Below are 15,973 nucleotides of genomic sequence, written 5' to 3' on the forward strand. Positions count from 1 at the left end.
TGTCAAATTTATTACATAAATCACAAAAGCCATGTATATATTTCCAAAGCAAAATAAAAGTAAATATAAAGATAAATATACACAATTTGTTAACACATAAATATAACTACTCACAAATAATCTCTTTTTTAATGGGATATTTGAGCTTGCCATTTCTTAAAAATTTTGCTGATCCTTGTATGAATCGCGGATAGACAAACCCTCAATTCCTCATCACTAGAAATAAACTTATTTCTAGTGATGAGGAATTGAGTGTTTGTGGGAGGGAATCACTAGAAATAAACCAAGGAAAACAGAGCAGAATAAAGCATAAATAAAGCAGAAAAACCAAGTTCACATATATATGATATAGAATAGTGCAGCAAGATGGCAAGTGCTTTTTGTCCTAAACTTTGGTATTTCTTGGAAACCTGAACCCAAAAGTCATTCAATGGGACTTCCTTACGCTTCATGTTTAGGGATCTATCATTATGCATTTCAACAAATTCTTCTTCCTCTTAGGTACTGAATTCTGTGACTCTTGAGTTTCCAGTGAACCTAACTTAATCATACTTTTCAACACGTAAATCCAGAAAATAGTGCCCTAAGTTACTTTTTAGCCTTTTTAAATGGTCTAATATCAGTGGACGTATTTCTGCTCTATTTAACTCAGCTGTAAGTGGAAACATTTCTAGTTGACTATTGCTAACACAGTCTATCCAGATGTGAATTTTTCAATTCAATTCAATCCCAGAATGGCACCCACCAACTTGATGCAACTGATGCCAGTGTACAATACTATGTACAGTCTTGCACAGCATATTTGAACAAATTGGAGTTCTGTCACTCAAGGACAATTTAATGAAAATGTGATCCAACATGCTTAAAGATGAAAATAACTGAGTTGTATGAAATATATGCCTCCAATTTCTATAGTCCAAACTATGAAAGAATATCAGAATTAAATATTTTATTCTGTAAACTTATCGTTCAAAACTCTAATAGAAAATGTTAGTTTATTTTGCTTACTAGTTATCTCTAAATGCATAAAGAGGGTAAACGGTGGCAAACAGTAGAATTTTTGCAGCATCCTTTAGAATATCTCATGATACCTAGCAGCTTGGTTGCAAAATTCCCAGAATTTTTTGATCACTAATATAGTGATCAAAAAGTTCAGTGATTGTAATTAATACAGGCAGTCTACTGGCACCTTCAACAGCACTGCTTTAACTGAACTACCTGGACCTTTTTACAGATAGTGTTTCACCATAGTAAAGTAAAGCTTGAAGATATTTCATATGAAGTGCAGTTCTGATTATATTATAGTTATATCTTAATGATTATATTATGTTCGGGCAAATACAAACTCCATGCAAATTTTTGACAGCTGTTTTACAATAAATGCTATTACAAAATGAAGGATGAAAGCTCTATCCAGCCAACAAATAATCAAAGGCTGTTATTTGTTCTGCAAAAACTGCTCAAAAGTTTAAGCTGGGAGGTGCACAAATAAAAAGCACAGAATAATTAGTAAAAGACAAGGCAGGCAAAGAATTTACTCCAGCTGTTGACAGCTTGCAAATTTTTGACATCTCTTTACAAGCTATAAGAGTGCAAAGTATCAACTATCAAACTTATTATTTTAAAGAACCATGCAGATCATTTACATAACCATGTAATTTTTCAAATAGAATCTTATAAAAAATTAAATTCATATTTTCTATCACTCATCAAACTGGTAAATGGCTATTTGTATAAGATCTTAGGATAAGACTCTGCAGTAAACCTCAAACTAATAATACTGAATTTTGAATAATATTATTTATACACTCTAATATATATAAATACATTATATACATAATGTAAATTAAGAGTAATGACCTGTACTACCTCACTTTCTGTTTTATCTGGTTTGATTTTATCTTCTTCAAATTCATTGACTTCCAGTTTACTTTCAGCAAGTAGCTACAATATAAAAATCATGGTAAACTGTTATGTGGAACAATATCTAATGCTTATTATTTTAAGAAAGGAAAGAATTTAAATTTTAACCCCACTACAGAATAACATGTACCACTTTTGGGGCAGCAAAACACTGAAGCAATTTTGGTGTAATTCATGGTTATATTGACAAAAGTAAAAGTTAAACTTGTACCAATATACAACATTTACAATGAGATACAATTTATACACCTACTTTCACAAGAATTCAGGGATTTGCTCTAGTAGTATTTTCCAGTCACATATGGAAAATTCATAAATTTTTGCAGCTGTGACTAAAAAATTAAAGACTGGTAAGGACAGATGAGATCTCAAACAAACTGCATTAACAAAAGGTTAAAAAGGGTTATAAAGAAAAGGGTTAGGTTAGAAAGGTTGTTCATTATACTCGTTTGTTTGTTGTTTGTTATTTGGTTTTTAGGAGAATTAGCAACTAAGGCCATATTGCTCCGGGAATATGCGGTAGTCATTCCCTGACCTTTCCGCATCCTCCGTATTTGGTTGTGACGGGCCCGAACTCCGGTTTAATCAAGAAGCATGTGTTACGCACTGCTGCTCCTTCCCACCTGGCTACAGAGGCACCTGTTCATTATACTCATCACAGTCAGCAGGCCTATAACATACTCCCACTGTAGTCTTTTTTGTTTCCCCAACATTTTTCAGACTGACTTAATATTACAGTGGCAACCCATGTGCTGCTTTAGAAACTATGTATTTCTTGACCAAGAGCATAACTCCTCATTCCTATCCTGTCTGTCCTTTCCATCTAAAAGGGTGGTGGGTGTAGTATCAACCTATAAAGTTGTAGGTAAAATATACTTTGGCAAGATTTTTCTGGAGAATAGGAAATATTAGAAATCAGTAGATGATTTTTGGCAGAGAAATGGCTTAATGCAAAGTAAATGCATATTACAAATTGATAGAGTTCCATTAATATTTCCAAAAGTTATGACATCAAAATTTCTGAGTCAACACAGACCATATATGTATTTGCCGTGATCACTTTGAATATGTGCTGCATGCTAATTTAATTTATAAAATCATGAAATTTGGCATGGAAACAGTTATTTTGTCCAGAACAACCCTTTTTAATAAAACCTTTTTATCAGTTATCATAAAAGTTACAATTTAGTGAAATTAAGCCATTAGTGCTATATGCATGCTTTCTAGCACCAGCTACTAGTAATTATTTCTTTGACCATTTACACCAATTTATTTGTGATTTAAACACATATACTCAGAAGAAACTGCCACTTAAATATCATAGGAAAAATCTGGTCAGAATCAGACTCAGATGACAAAATGCAGTAACAATTATGATGACATTCTTTATTTCTTGTATATCTTGTTTTTCTGCCATATTAGGTTCCAAGATGTGTGCTGGAAGTGAATAATACCAAACCCAAAGTTATTATTATCATTAGACATATGGTGCAAGGAAGCCTAAGGCTTATGCTGCACCAGCCAAAAAAAAAAATTCCGAGTTACCTTGAGAGAGAGAGAGAGAAGTAGAAAGGAATCACCAAGAAAGAGAAGAATGATGATATCCAGCTCAGGACCCTTAGTGTGCCAAGCCCATACTCACCAGATGAGAAAACCCTGGGGGAATTTAGAGAAAAACCCAAAAGAAATGAAATACGAATGAAGAAATCAAATATCAACAGACATGAAGAGCACCAGTATAACATACACTGGTGTTCAAAAAAAGTGCATCACCTAGGAATTTCACATTTCTAACCCTTTTTCACGATGCTATGTTACATTAATGACTAGCATCACAACTAGAAATATAAACAAAAGATATTTATTAATAGTTAAGGCAAAGCTAAGTAATATTTGAAGGTGATCTCAAAATATTTCAAAATGAGCATTTGCAACCTTTATACAATAGTTTCAGTAAACATGACAATTATGGCTGAAATGTTATCAGAAGCCCTCAATTTGCTTCAGTTTATCATCGACAAGATCAATTTCTGATGATAATCAACTGATAGTTCGTGATTCCAAACACAAATTATGGCTTCCTGAAGTTCATGAAGGGTCATTGGTTTTTTTCTAACAACTGCAGATTCCACATGATGCCAACAGTTCTCTATAGGATTCAGGTCTGGGCTGTTTCCTCGCCAGCTAACAGTTATAATGTACTGTTCTTCCAACCATTTTTTCACCTGTAACAAATGGAAACACATTACTGTCGAAATTCTTGGATAAGCATACACATGGCAAGAATGTACCCAGCTCCTTGACATAATGCGGCTTCAACAATCTCCTACATACATACTACTTGGACTCCCTCCAGTCATTATCTGGTTGAGATTATAAATTAGCTGATCCAGAAGCCTAGAGATTTAACAAAAGGTTCAGTGTTGTGGACTATCTAGCAGCCAGCCTGCAAACTGTTTTAGAGCTGTACCTTCAAAATGTAAGGAAGACTGGATCTCGCCAGGATGTCCATTATAACCTGAAACGACCAATCATACTTCATGATGGAAGAGATGGGGAGTAGGGGTGTCTGAGCTTTGTTCTGGAGACTAAACATGGCTTCAACCACTTCAAGCCTCCAATAAGTAAAGTGGTGGTATTACACCGGTTGATGAGACTCATTTACCACCTGATATTGCCTGTTAACACAGAGGGGTGGCATTCCTCCATGTGATGTATCTGCCACACCTCGACCATTGCTTACATTGGTTTGCATTTGGGTGGTTATCTCCAGTATACCAGGTGCTGTATTTGAGGACTTGCACATGGAGGTTATACCCAGGGTTACTAAGAGTGCTACCATCGTGAAGTGCAAGCAGAGGATTTGGCTGTCACAGACCAACCAGACTTTGCTGAAATTAGGTCCACTTGACTTATGTCAACCCAAATGTCAGTTCCATCAGCGTTTTAATCTTAGGTAGCAAGCCCAGCTTGACATACATGACAGAATGTCTGTTACAGCCTCGAGGACCAAATGCGGTATTTAATGTGGATGTGATAATGCATCTCCTTGGATAAGGAGTCATAAGTTTGTAGTGCTAGAGGTGGATGTTATTTTAGTTTGTTTTTTAATTTTATGATTTTATTTTATTTTGATTGTTAAGGTATCATGATACTCAGGTAGCAGACTCACACTTTGCCTAGTATAACCTTAATTGTTGACAAAAAAGCTCTGCTAGTTTGGTATGATAAGTGTTTTTTCTACAAGAAAGTCTGTTTTCAGCAAGAGAATTTAAATTTACAATTTTGTTTTCTTGCTCTCTATCTGAAAAACTATGTACGGCAATTTTATTGATTTAGTTGAAAACGTTGCATTCCATATGTACATAATTTTGATAATTTACCATAATTATCACACCCCTATTTCTATGCTAAAATTAGCATAAAAGATTTAATGATAAAATATTATAGTTAAAAAATTTTTAACCTTTTCAATCAAGTTTTCAGCTATTTGGTCTTTATCTTCTTCTGGACTGTTTTCTATCACTATTCCTTAAAAAATAAAATCATAAGGAAATATAAATATTCAAATTATAATCTTTAAATTATTTAAAAATACAAACAAGGAAAAATTATGCTAATCATGATATGGGAAAGACATGATTATACTGATACAGATCAGTGTTTATTATTGTTTTAATCTAAAAAGGAGGTTAATAGAGATTTATACTCCTTTAAAAGGAGTGACTCAAAAACCTCTTAATACATATATCTGGAGAGCGCCTTGTTAATATCCCACATATACACTGGTGTTCAAAGAAAGTGCATCACCACTTAAAATTGTAATTGTCCTCCGAATAACATAAATATATGGCAATATTTCTTGCAGATTGCATCAGATAAGATTGATGCATAGGTGATGACATAATATTGCATCAGCTATTACTTTCAGCAATATAAGCACACTGTGCAAGAATTGCAGTCATTCCTTGCTCGTATCAGGATGGTGAGTTATATGCAGTTGACACCACATAGAAAGAGTGCTACTGTTGCTTTACATGAGGAAGGATGTTCTTCCTGTCATATTGCTTATAGTGTCTTTTAATCAGTTGACAGTGAGTAGATTTCTTTTCAAACTCAAGAATATTGGTTCTGCTGATAGGAAAAAAGGAACCAGATGCAAACGAGTCTCTATGCCAAAACAGGACTGCATTTTGAAGCACTTATCCCTTAAAAACCAAACTGCAAAGCTTCTTCATCTGAGCTGAAAAGAGAATGGGAAGAACATACAGGAGTGGTAGCTAGTGCAGTAACAGTCAGAAGACGCCTCTTCAAAAATGGACTTGTAGCCTGTCATCCTAAGAAGAAGCCTCTCCTCACACAAAAAATGAAAAAGACCCGATTAATTTGGTGTAAGGAGCATGTCAAATGAACCCCTGAGCAGTGGAAGTCAGTTATTTTCTCAGATAAGAAGAAACTCAACCTGCACAGCTCTGATGGAAGGCAAATGATTTGCCATAGGTGTGGTGAAGAATACCATACAGACTGTATGGTGTCTACAGTGAAATTCCCTACCATCCAAATGGTATGGGGTGCATTTCGTATCATGGAGTAGGTTACCTGCAGTTTATAAAAAGGTTCCGTAAATGCCAATGGATACCTGGCTATATTGGAATGCAAATTGCTGCCAACCCTTAGAGACCATTTCAACCTGCCAAGTAACTGCATCTTTCAAGACTCTGCTCCTTATCATCGGGCAAAAAGTGTAAGTAGGCACTTCTGTAGTTACTTTAGCTTCATTTCTGCATTAGAGGTTCGACAGTAATGTGTTTACATTTGTTACAGGTGAAAAAAATGGTTGGAAGAACAGTCCATTACAACTGTTAGCTGACCAGGAAACAGCTGGATCTGAATCCTTTATAGAGAATTGTTGGCATCGTGTGGAATCTGTAGTTGCCAGAAAGAAACCAAAGACCCTTCGTGAACTTCAGGAAGTCATAATTTGTGTTTGGAACCATGAACTATCAGTTGATTATCTTCAGAAATTGATCTTGTCGATACCTTGACAGTGTGCTGTCATCAGGGCCAGAGGCGGTTCAACTACATATTAGTTTGCACCTGGTGAACTTTTCATTTTGTTTTCCATTTAAAATAATAAACTGAAGCAAAATGAGGGCTTCTGATAACATTTCAGCCATAATTGTCGTGTTTACCAAAACTGTTGTATAAAGGTTGCAAGAGCTGATTTTGGAATATTTTGAGAGCACCTGTCAAATATTACTCAGCTTTGCCTTAACTATTAATAAATAACTTTTGTTTATATTTGTGATGCTAGTCATTAATGTAACACCATTGCGAAAAAGGGTTAGAAATGTGAAATTCTTAGGTGATGCAGTTTGTTTGAACACCTCTGTATATAACAGGATTCAATAAATAAGTGGGTGGGTTACAATAATACCAGTAGGGCAAGCATTTTAAGTGGATGTTTTCTACAATTTGTAGTAGAGAAATTGCAATATGTGTGGGTGACTCTACTATCAGGGAAGTAAGAAATATATTGTGCAAAAAAAGGATAGTTGGAATAGGACCAGGATATGTCTGCCAGGGGAAAAAGTAGAGGAAGCTATAAAGCAGATATCTTTTAAAGGCATAAAAAGTAATACTGTTGTACACATGGGCACTAATGATATTAAGAGCAGGCAATCTGAAGACTTATTTAACAAGTACAGGGCAATGCTACAAAATATTTGCAAGTTAGGAATAAATTTGAAGGTGTCTGCAATTCTTGCCAGACATGATAGAAGAGAGTACATGTTGAGAGCTACCAATCAATTTGGCCCTGGAAAAACTGTGCAAAGCTCATGAGGTAGAATTTTTCTCAGTGTGGTCAGTGCTTGTTAACAGCAGAGACTGCTTCTGCCTCCATGTAGAAACAGTCTCTCCTGAATATTCACTGGATTCTATTGAGGAAGTGTTTGATGAGTTGACGGTGTCACTTAGCAATAAGGGATGCAGAATTTAAAAATGGGAAGTGAAATGTGTACAGAAAGGGCAGAGAGGACATGAAGGGGGTTATGCTCTTAGTAAAGCAGCATATTAAATCTAAGACATGCATCCAGTTGACATGGGTGGCCAGTACAATGTTAAGTCAATTTGGTATGACAAAAGCAGTGGGAAAACAAAAACGAGAGTAGGAGTGTGTTATAGGCATAATGACTGAAATTAGTATAAAATAGAGTAGGCCAGTAAATCAGAATGTCTTATAATGGGTATTTTAATTTTCCAGGTATTGACTTAAACTAGTAAGTTGGTTACTCACATACTAGCAAGACCTTTATGGAATTGCTGGATGACTGTTTTCTACAGCAACATGATAAAGAGGCAACAAGAGGAAGCAATACTCTTGATCTGATTAGCAGCCGCAAGCCATCATGCATTAAGAACCAGCAGGTAACAGGCTCTCTGGGGTGACAGTGATCACAGCAGCAATTTACTTAAAGACATAACTACTGTCGAGGGTAAAGGGAAGGGTAACTACAGCATCTTCATAAAGGTAACTACAGATGCTCAGACAGTTTTAAATTCTATACAGTGGGACCAGCTGATGAGAATACTAATAGCAAATTCTAAATGGGAAGCCTTCAGGGAAGTAATCAGGGAAACTACTGGGTTTTTAGTACCAACTAAGAAATATCATTCCAAGCTTAGACCTAAATGGATGTCAGATAAACTGATGAGGTTTTTGGTAGTAAAGAAAAATGCATGGGATGCATATAAATTATCACGTGATACAGAAGCCTATGGTAGATATAGACTAGTCTGTTATTAAGTCACAAAGGAGGTTAGGCTAGCTAAGGTAGATTACGAGAAGTCTCTGGCAAAGAATGCGAAGAAAAGCAGCAAAGACTTCTTTACTTATATTAACAATAAAAGAAATGGTTGAATCACATTAATCCACTTGATATTGATCTGCTGCATTTGCAAAAAAAACTGAATAGATATTTTGCATCTACATTCATGCATGTTTTTAGGAAGGGAAATGCCAGAAGTTCATCAAAATCTAACAGGGAGCTAAATGATTTTGTGATAACTAAGAGAAAAGTGGAAGGGATATTGTTGAAGCTTAACATAAAAATGTTCCTGAGGTGGATGGGATTTATCCAATTATATTAAGGGAGGCAACAAAGGAGGTAAGCAATCTCAGAGCCATAATTATGAGAGCATCTTTGGACTGGAAATGTGCAGATGTGGCCCCAATTCACAAGGAGGGTCAAAAGGTAGTAGTAGTGGCATGTGATGCAAGGAAGCAAGTGTACGAGATTATGCAGCATCAGCCAAAAAAAAAAAATTTACAAAACAATTCCTTCTAAATGTTTATCCAGTTCCTCCTTAAATTTATTTAATCTATCAACTTCCACAACAACAACAACAGATGGAAGTTTGTTCCAGCAATTAACCACCCGCTGGCTAAAGGCAAATTTCCGCACATCTATTCTACATCTGTCTTTCCTCAGTTTCAATTTATGCCCCCTTAGGTTCGTAATCTAAACAAGTGGAAGAATCCCATCAGAATTCAGCATTCTCAACCCATTCTAGGCCTTATACACCTTAATCAGGTCACCGCACAGGTGCCTAGTCTCCAGCCATTGCAATTTGCAGAACTTAAGCCTCTCTCTCTTGGTAAGAGGATCCCTTCATTCACCTCACCAATCTTGTTGCCCTTCTCTGTACATGCTCAAGCAAATCTACATCCTTCCTAAAATGAGGCCTCCAGACCTGTACGCAGTACTCAAGGCATGGCATGGCCTGACCATTGCCTTATACAGAGGGACAATCACCTCCTTTTCCCTGCTAGCAAAATTCCTGTATATCATTGACAGAACCCCATGACTTGCTCTTGCACAATTACTCCGAAGTCTTTATCTGACTGCACAATTACTCCGAAGTCTTTTTCATATTCTACCACCTTAAGTGTAGTACCACACAGTTGGTATATTTCTCTGGGGTTACTTCTACCCATATGCAGTACTTTGCATTTGTCAATGTTAAACTTCAGTTGCCACTTCTCATCCCATCTGCCCAAATTTTCTAGATCCTGTTGCAGTAGTGCACTGCCATTACTGTCATTAACAACCCTGCCAACCTTTGTATCATCTGCAAACTTCGACATTAAGCCTGATATACCTTCATCAATATAAAATAAATAAAATAAATTTTCTCTTTATACTCCGGGATGAGCAAACGGTCAGAGGAGTTTACAAGATACACAGAATACAATAAACTGCACCGTATTCAGCAGTCACGGGCTTGAACCCCAGTCAACCAAGGCACGTGTACTTATGCACCCGCGCACCTGACCACTAGGCTATGGCGGCCTAGAGATATATCATCGATAAATATACAAAATAACATGAGTAAAACAACAAGGTGACATGAGTAATTATAAACCTGTTAGCATAACTTCTGTTTCAGGGAAAATAATGGAGTCTGGTTAAAGAAGCAAATCAGAACCATCTAGACAAGAATGTAATTATACTGCAGTTTGTTATATGTTATTTGGTTTTTTAGGAGCATTAGCAACTAAGGCCATATTGCTCCGGGATATGCGGTGGTCATTCCCTGACCTTTCCGCTTCCTCCGTATTTGGTGGTGACGGGCTCCAACCCCGGTCTAATCAAGAAGCGTGTGCTACGCACTGCTGCTCCTTCCCACCTGGCTACGGAGGCGCCTTTATACTGCAGTCACAGCATGGATTTGTTAAGGGATAATCTTGTCTGACCAATCTGACTGGTTTTCATGATGCACTCACAAAGTAACTGTATTCAAAAAATAATTTTAATATGATATACTTGAATTTCAGGAAAGCTTTTGATACTGTTGCACATAAAAGCCCGCTATATAAATTGGAGCAGTGCCATATTAAGGGGATATTACTGCTCTGGATAAAGGGATGGTTGAGTGGGAGAAGACAGAGAATGGTTATTAATGGACACTGCTCTTTGTGGACTAATGTTATTAGTGGAGTTCCACCCAAAAGTTCAGTGCTGGGCCCATTATTGTTATTATCTGTATTTATTAATAATATTGATGAAGGTATATCAAACTTAATGTCTAAGTTTGTAGATGATAGGATGGCAGTGTGGTAAATGAGGGTATTCAGGCAAAGCTGCTGCAACAAGATCTAAAAAAATTAGGCAGATGGGTTGAGAAATGGCAGTTGAACTTTAACATTGACAAATCCAAGGTACTACATATGGGTATCAGTAATCTGATATTAATGCACCAAATGTTGTTGTTGCGATTAGGTTTAACAACACAAGGGAATTAGTAGCCCTTGTGTTGGTTCAAATTATGTCTGTTCATCGTTAATTCACAAGAAGCTGTTGTGCACTAAATGTGCAGTACTACTCTCAGGGTAGGAGAAAATGAAAACACACCTGACGGTAATCTGGCAGTCAAATATGAAGTTTGTGAGCATTGGAACAGCTCATAGGTTTTTGTTTATGATATATAGGAATTTTGATAGCAGGGACAAGTTGGTGATTATCCTATTGTATAAGATAATAGTTAAGCCACTTGAGTACTGCACACATGTCTGGAGGGCCTCATTTTAGCATGAATCTAGATCTGCTGGAATGGATACAGAAAAGAGGCAAAGAGATTGGAGAAGGGAATGAAAAGGTGGTCTTACCAGGACAGGTTTCAGTTCTGCAAATAGCAGCATCTGGAGACTTGGCACCTATGAGGTGATCTGATTGAGGTGTTTAAGACTTTGAAGGGATTGCACAAGCATAATGCTGATGGCATTCTTCCTCTTGCTCAGACTACACACATGAAGGGACAAATTCAAATTGAGAAAGGATGCTTGCAGGATAATAGATGTGCTGAGGTTTGCCCTCAACCATTGGATATTTGATTGTTGGAACAAACTTGCATCTGTTGTTGTGGAAGTTGGCAATATGAATAAATTGAAGTAAAAGTGGGGGGTTCCCCCCCTTTGGTTGATGCTTTATAAGCTTGCTTTCTTGCAACATATGCCACTACTTCTACTACTACTAATAATAATAATAAATATAATAATATTACTGTATGTGGAGTTGGAAAGTTTGAACTTTGTTTTTAAATACATGGTTTGTGTTTTTTGTTGCCAGGAAAGTGTCTCCAATTGAAGAATAACGTCAGTGGACACCTCCAGTGAGATACTTTTGGTGTTTTTATTGGGTTTATCACCAGATATTTATGTTAGTATCTGTTTCCTTTGTTGTGAGACTGCAATGGCCACCAACAAGGAAATAGGGCGTGCACCGATATAACGTGGTTGCCACGTACCTATCTGGCTATTGACTGGGGAGGTGCTACAGTGAATGTAACTTTGGACAGTGATCGTGTCCCAACTATTTCCACCAAACTGAGTGTAATTCTAACCGGAAACAATGAATTTCTGTTTCCACCCCCTCCTCTACCATAAACTGACCATGGAGAGAAGCTACTTCTGTTCCAATGATAATTCCAAATTCAATGTCGTCAATGTCTTCGCTGTCATAAAATACCCAACAAGAAATTAACCCTGTTCTTCTAGGGGCATTTCCATACCTGGCTGTTCCCCCCCAGGTGACTGTGGGGGATATCCCCAAAACCCTAATAGTGCTGTGCACAAGCAAATCATCGCATGGACTTGTGTGACACTTCTTTCCACTCAGATTTACACCCTCTACAAGAAGGGGGAATTCTCTACCTGATTATCCGGATACTCGTAAATCCAAAATGAACAAACCAACCCAGGAAATCTCCAGCAGGAAGTCTGAAATCCTACAGCTGGACTCAGGCAATGAGCGAACGCCCACAGATAGCCTGGGAGACCCCGAAGATCTGAGGCCGACCCCCCCCCTCCAGCCAAAAGGAAAAATAGAAGGCAAAGAGTGCCCAAGTCAGAGCGGGAGATGTGCTCACAAATTGAACCAAAAGAAATCCAAGATAACCAGACAAGCCAGAGAGATGCAGCAACAAAAAATAACTAGAACCCCCTCTGGACCCCTCACTGCCGGAGGGCACCGTTCCCGAGAAGGCAATGATCCTTAAAGCCACCCTTGAAACTCTGTTCAAAGAACAGATCAACAGAGTAACCACAAGACTCAGAGGGCAAATAGTTAACCTCTGGAACAAACTCGACACATTCCTAACTGAAACATACATTGAAAGCAAAAAAGCAACAGCTAAGCTCCAAGCATATATTGAATGTGGTGTGAAATAAATGCAACAGCGTGACCCACATACACAGAAACACAGTGTATGTTGGTGCACGCTGTTGCATTTATTTCACACTAACCATAGGACTGAAGGCGAAACCACCAAAGAAAAAAGGATCCTCTATCAAGATCTAAGTCTACTGGTTTCCTGGTCTGTCTCCACGGGGCGAAAGTGGGGCAACATTGGGCCTCAGTAGGGGGTCCAGCAACTAAACGGCCAGAAGAACAATAGTACACAACACTACACAAACTCAAGATCCATACACTTTTAAATCTCTGGCCTTCCCAGCTAACTGGTACATCCACAATGAAAGCCACGCAGAGATGGGGGAAACCCCTGGTGCTGTTTGACATCAACATACTTTACTCACTTCCAGACCAGGTGGTAGTTTAATTCATCAATCAATGACTCTAGCTAAAAGCAAATTTCAACACATCTGTGCTCATTCGAGAAAGAATATCAATTCCATAGTTCACTCATCCCATTTAACCCTTTCAGGAATGAGAGTGTTGATCTACAGTTTTCTTGTGCAGGCTCTGGGGAATACATACGTTGATAAATTTTTCATTTCAAGTATATTTCAAATAATATATCCATTTATGTACAAATTTCCTTGAAATTTTTCTAGTACATGTTGCTATCTTATCTGTGTTTCCGAATAATAGCAGACAGTTTTAACTGATGGTAGCATGAAAATATTTTTGAAAATCATTAGGACACATCACTGGATGGCCATTATTAACCAATTCTGGCTTACAAAAGCTAAGCTTGCTTAAAATGCAGATCCACAAGGTAATGAAATCAACTTAAGTGATCCATAAATAGATGTAGAGGAGAGGTTTTTAATGATTTTTTTGAAATTCTAGTTTAATTTTTGACAATATTTTTTTTAATGATGGGCAATAAAGACAAAATAAGAAATTAATATTTAAAAGGATATATGTATGAAATTTTAATTTTTACAAAACTTTAAAATATAAAATGCACTCCATAGAGCCCACTTCTATCGAAAACTCACACATTCAGGAAACTCACTTGTGAAAATCTGTGAAAGCCTTAAAAACTTTGAGATTGCCTCACAGATCCTAGTTTACAGATGCTGAAATTTACAGAACTCATCTTTCTCGGTAAGATTATCCACTTGTACTTGCCTCCAACAATAGTTGTTCCTCTTCTATGCACCCATTCCAATAGATTCACATCCTTCCTAAAATGAGGCTTCCTGGCTATATGCAATACTCAATGTGGTCACACAATTACCTTACACAATGTAATAATCATCTCTTTGTTCATGCTAGCAAAATTCCTGTATATCATCGGAACACCATATGCTTTATGCCACACAAAATACCCCTTTACCTATTTCATTTTCCACTAAAGTGAGTCTGGTACCACTCAACTGGTAGGTTATTCTGGAATTACTGTTACCCAAATGATGTACATCACATTTATCAATGTTAAGCCTCAACTGGCTTAACACTAATAGATGCCCATCTATTTAATTTATTCAGGTCTTCTGGGAGCATACCCTGATTACTGTCAATAACAATCACTGTTACCATTAACAACTAGAGCTTCATGATAAGACATTCTGATTTACTGACCAACTCTATTTATTATTATTATTTTTTTTTATAGTTGTTCATTATACCCTTCGACCTTTGTATGATATCAAATTGTTCTGTAAATCATAGAGAGGAAACTACTGGCCCTTCTTGCCACTTCTCTGTATTACATGGAGAACTTGCACTAGCCTGGATTAAAATCCCAAATCCGTTTCTTTATGGCGTAGCATATCCTGATTACTATCATTTACTGCCCTGCCCACCTCCGTATCATCAGCAAACTTAAGATTTAGATTGAGCTTAGACAAACTTAGATTAAGTTTGATATGCCAACGTCATTATTATTAATTAATAAACATTGAAAATAGCAAGAGGCCCAACACAAACCTAAAGAGACACCACTAATAACAGTGGTCAATGAAGCGAAGTTGTCATTAATAAGCAATCTCTGTCTAGAGTAAAACTCAACCATCCCTTATCCATATCACTTACTTGCTCCTAATGCTAATGGTGCTCCAATTTGTACAGCAGTTGTTCAGGTGGAACAGTATCAAAAGCTTTAGTAAAACTTGAGTATAACGTTGACATTATTTTTTTCATCCAGTTTCTCTGTGATTATCTCACTGAAGCTAATTAGACTGGTCAGACAAGAACCCTCAAATTCATGCTGTGATTGCAGTATAACTGTGTTCCTGTCACAAGGAGTCTGCATTATTTCTTTGACTACTGAATCTGAACCCATTTTTTTTTTTCCCTGGTTCGGAACAAAGCTTACAACTTTGAATCCAAGGATGCTTCTCTTAATTATGGCTATAGGTTTGCTTACTTTTTTTTGCTGTTTCTTTTAAATATAATTAAACAGATTCCATCAGCCCCAGGTACCTTATTTACTTTGAACTTCAGCAATTTCTCTGTCATCTTCCTTTCAGTTGTCATAACATCATTTAACTCCCAGTTACAATTAGGTATGCTACATATAAACTTCTTCATGTGTGAATGTAGATACAAAATATTTATTCAGTTTGTCAGAAGAGGATCAATGGTAGTTAATTTTTGCTACCTTTCTTTGCATTCCTAATCAAAGTGTTAGCCATAATCTGCCTTAGCATGCCTGACCCCATTAATAACTTGATTGCAGACTAGTTTATACTTACTGTAGGCTTATGTGTCCCCTAATAATTTATAATCATCCCATGCATTTTACACCTCTTCCAATTCTTCTTCTGCCTTAAACAATATCCCTTAGCGATATATGAAGC

General features: G+C 36.9%; 1 protein-coding gene across 4 annotated transcripts in view; it reads right to left on the reverse strand.

Moving 5' to 3' along the window:
• LOC150084697 (abscission/NoCut checkpoint regulator) overlaps window positions 1–15,973 on the reverse strand; it is a 169,048-nt gene that overhangs the window by 68,789 nt on the left and 84,286 nt on the right. For 3 of the 4 annotated variants that reach the window (XM_090375430.1, XM_090375432.1, XM_090375431.1), the window contains exons 6-7: window positions 5,390–5,454; window positions 1,861–1,944 (exon numbers count right to left, since the gene is read on the reverse strand). In XM_090375430.1, coding sequence (XP_090231556.1) covers window positions 1,861–1,944; window positions 5,390–5,454 — 149 coding nt within the window. The remainder of the gene's footprint in view (window positions 1–1,860; window positions 1,945–5,389; window positions 5,455–15,973) is intronic. The other variant, XM_090375433.1, reaches the window with a different exon arrangement.

The sequence above is a fragment of the Mastigoproctus giganteus genome, chromosome 6 (genome assembly GCF_048544385.1).
Source record: "Mastigoproctus giganteus isolate SK-2022 chromosome 6, ASM4854438v1, whole genome shotgun sequence".
NCBI lineage: Eukaryota > Metazoa > Arthropoda > Arachnida > Uropygi > Thelyphonidae > Mastigoproctus > Mastigoproctus giganteus.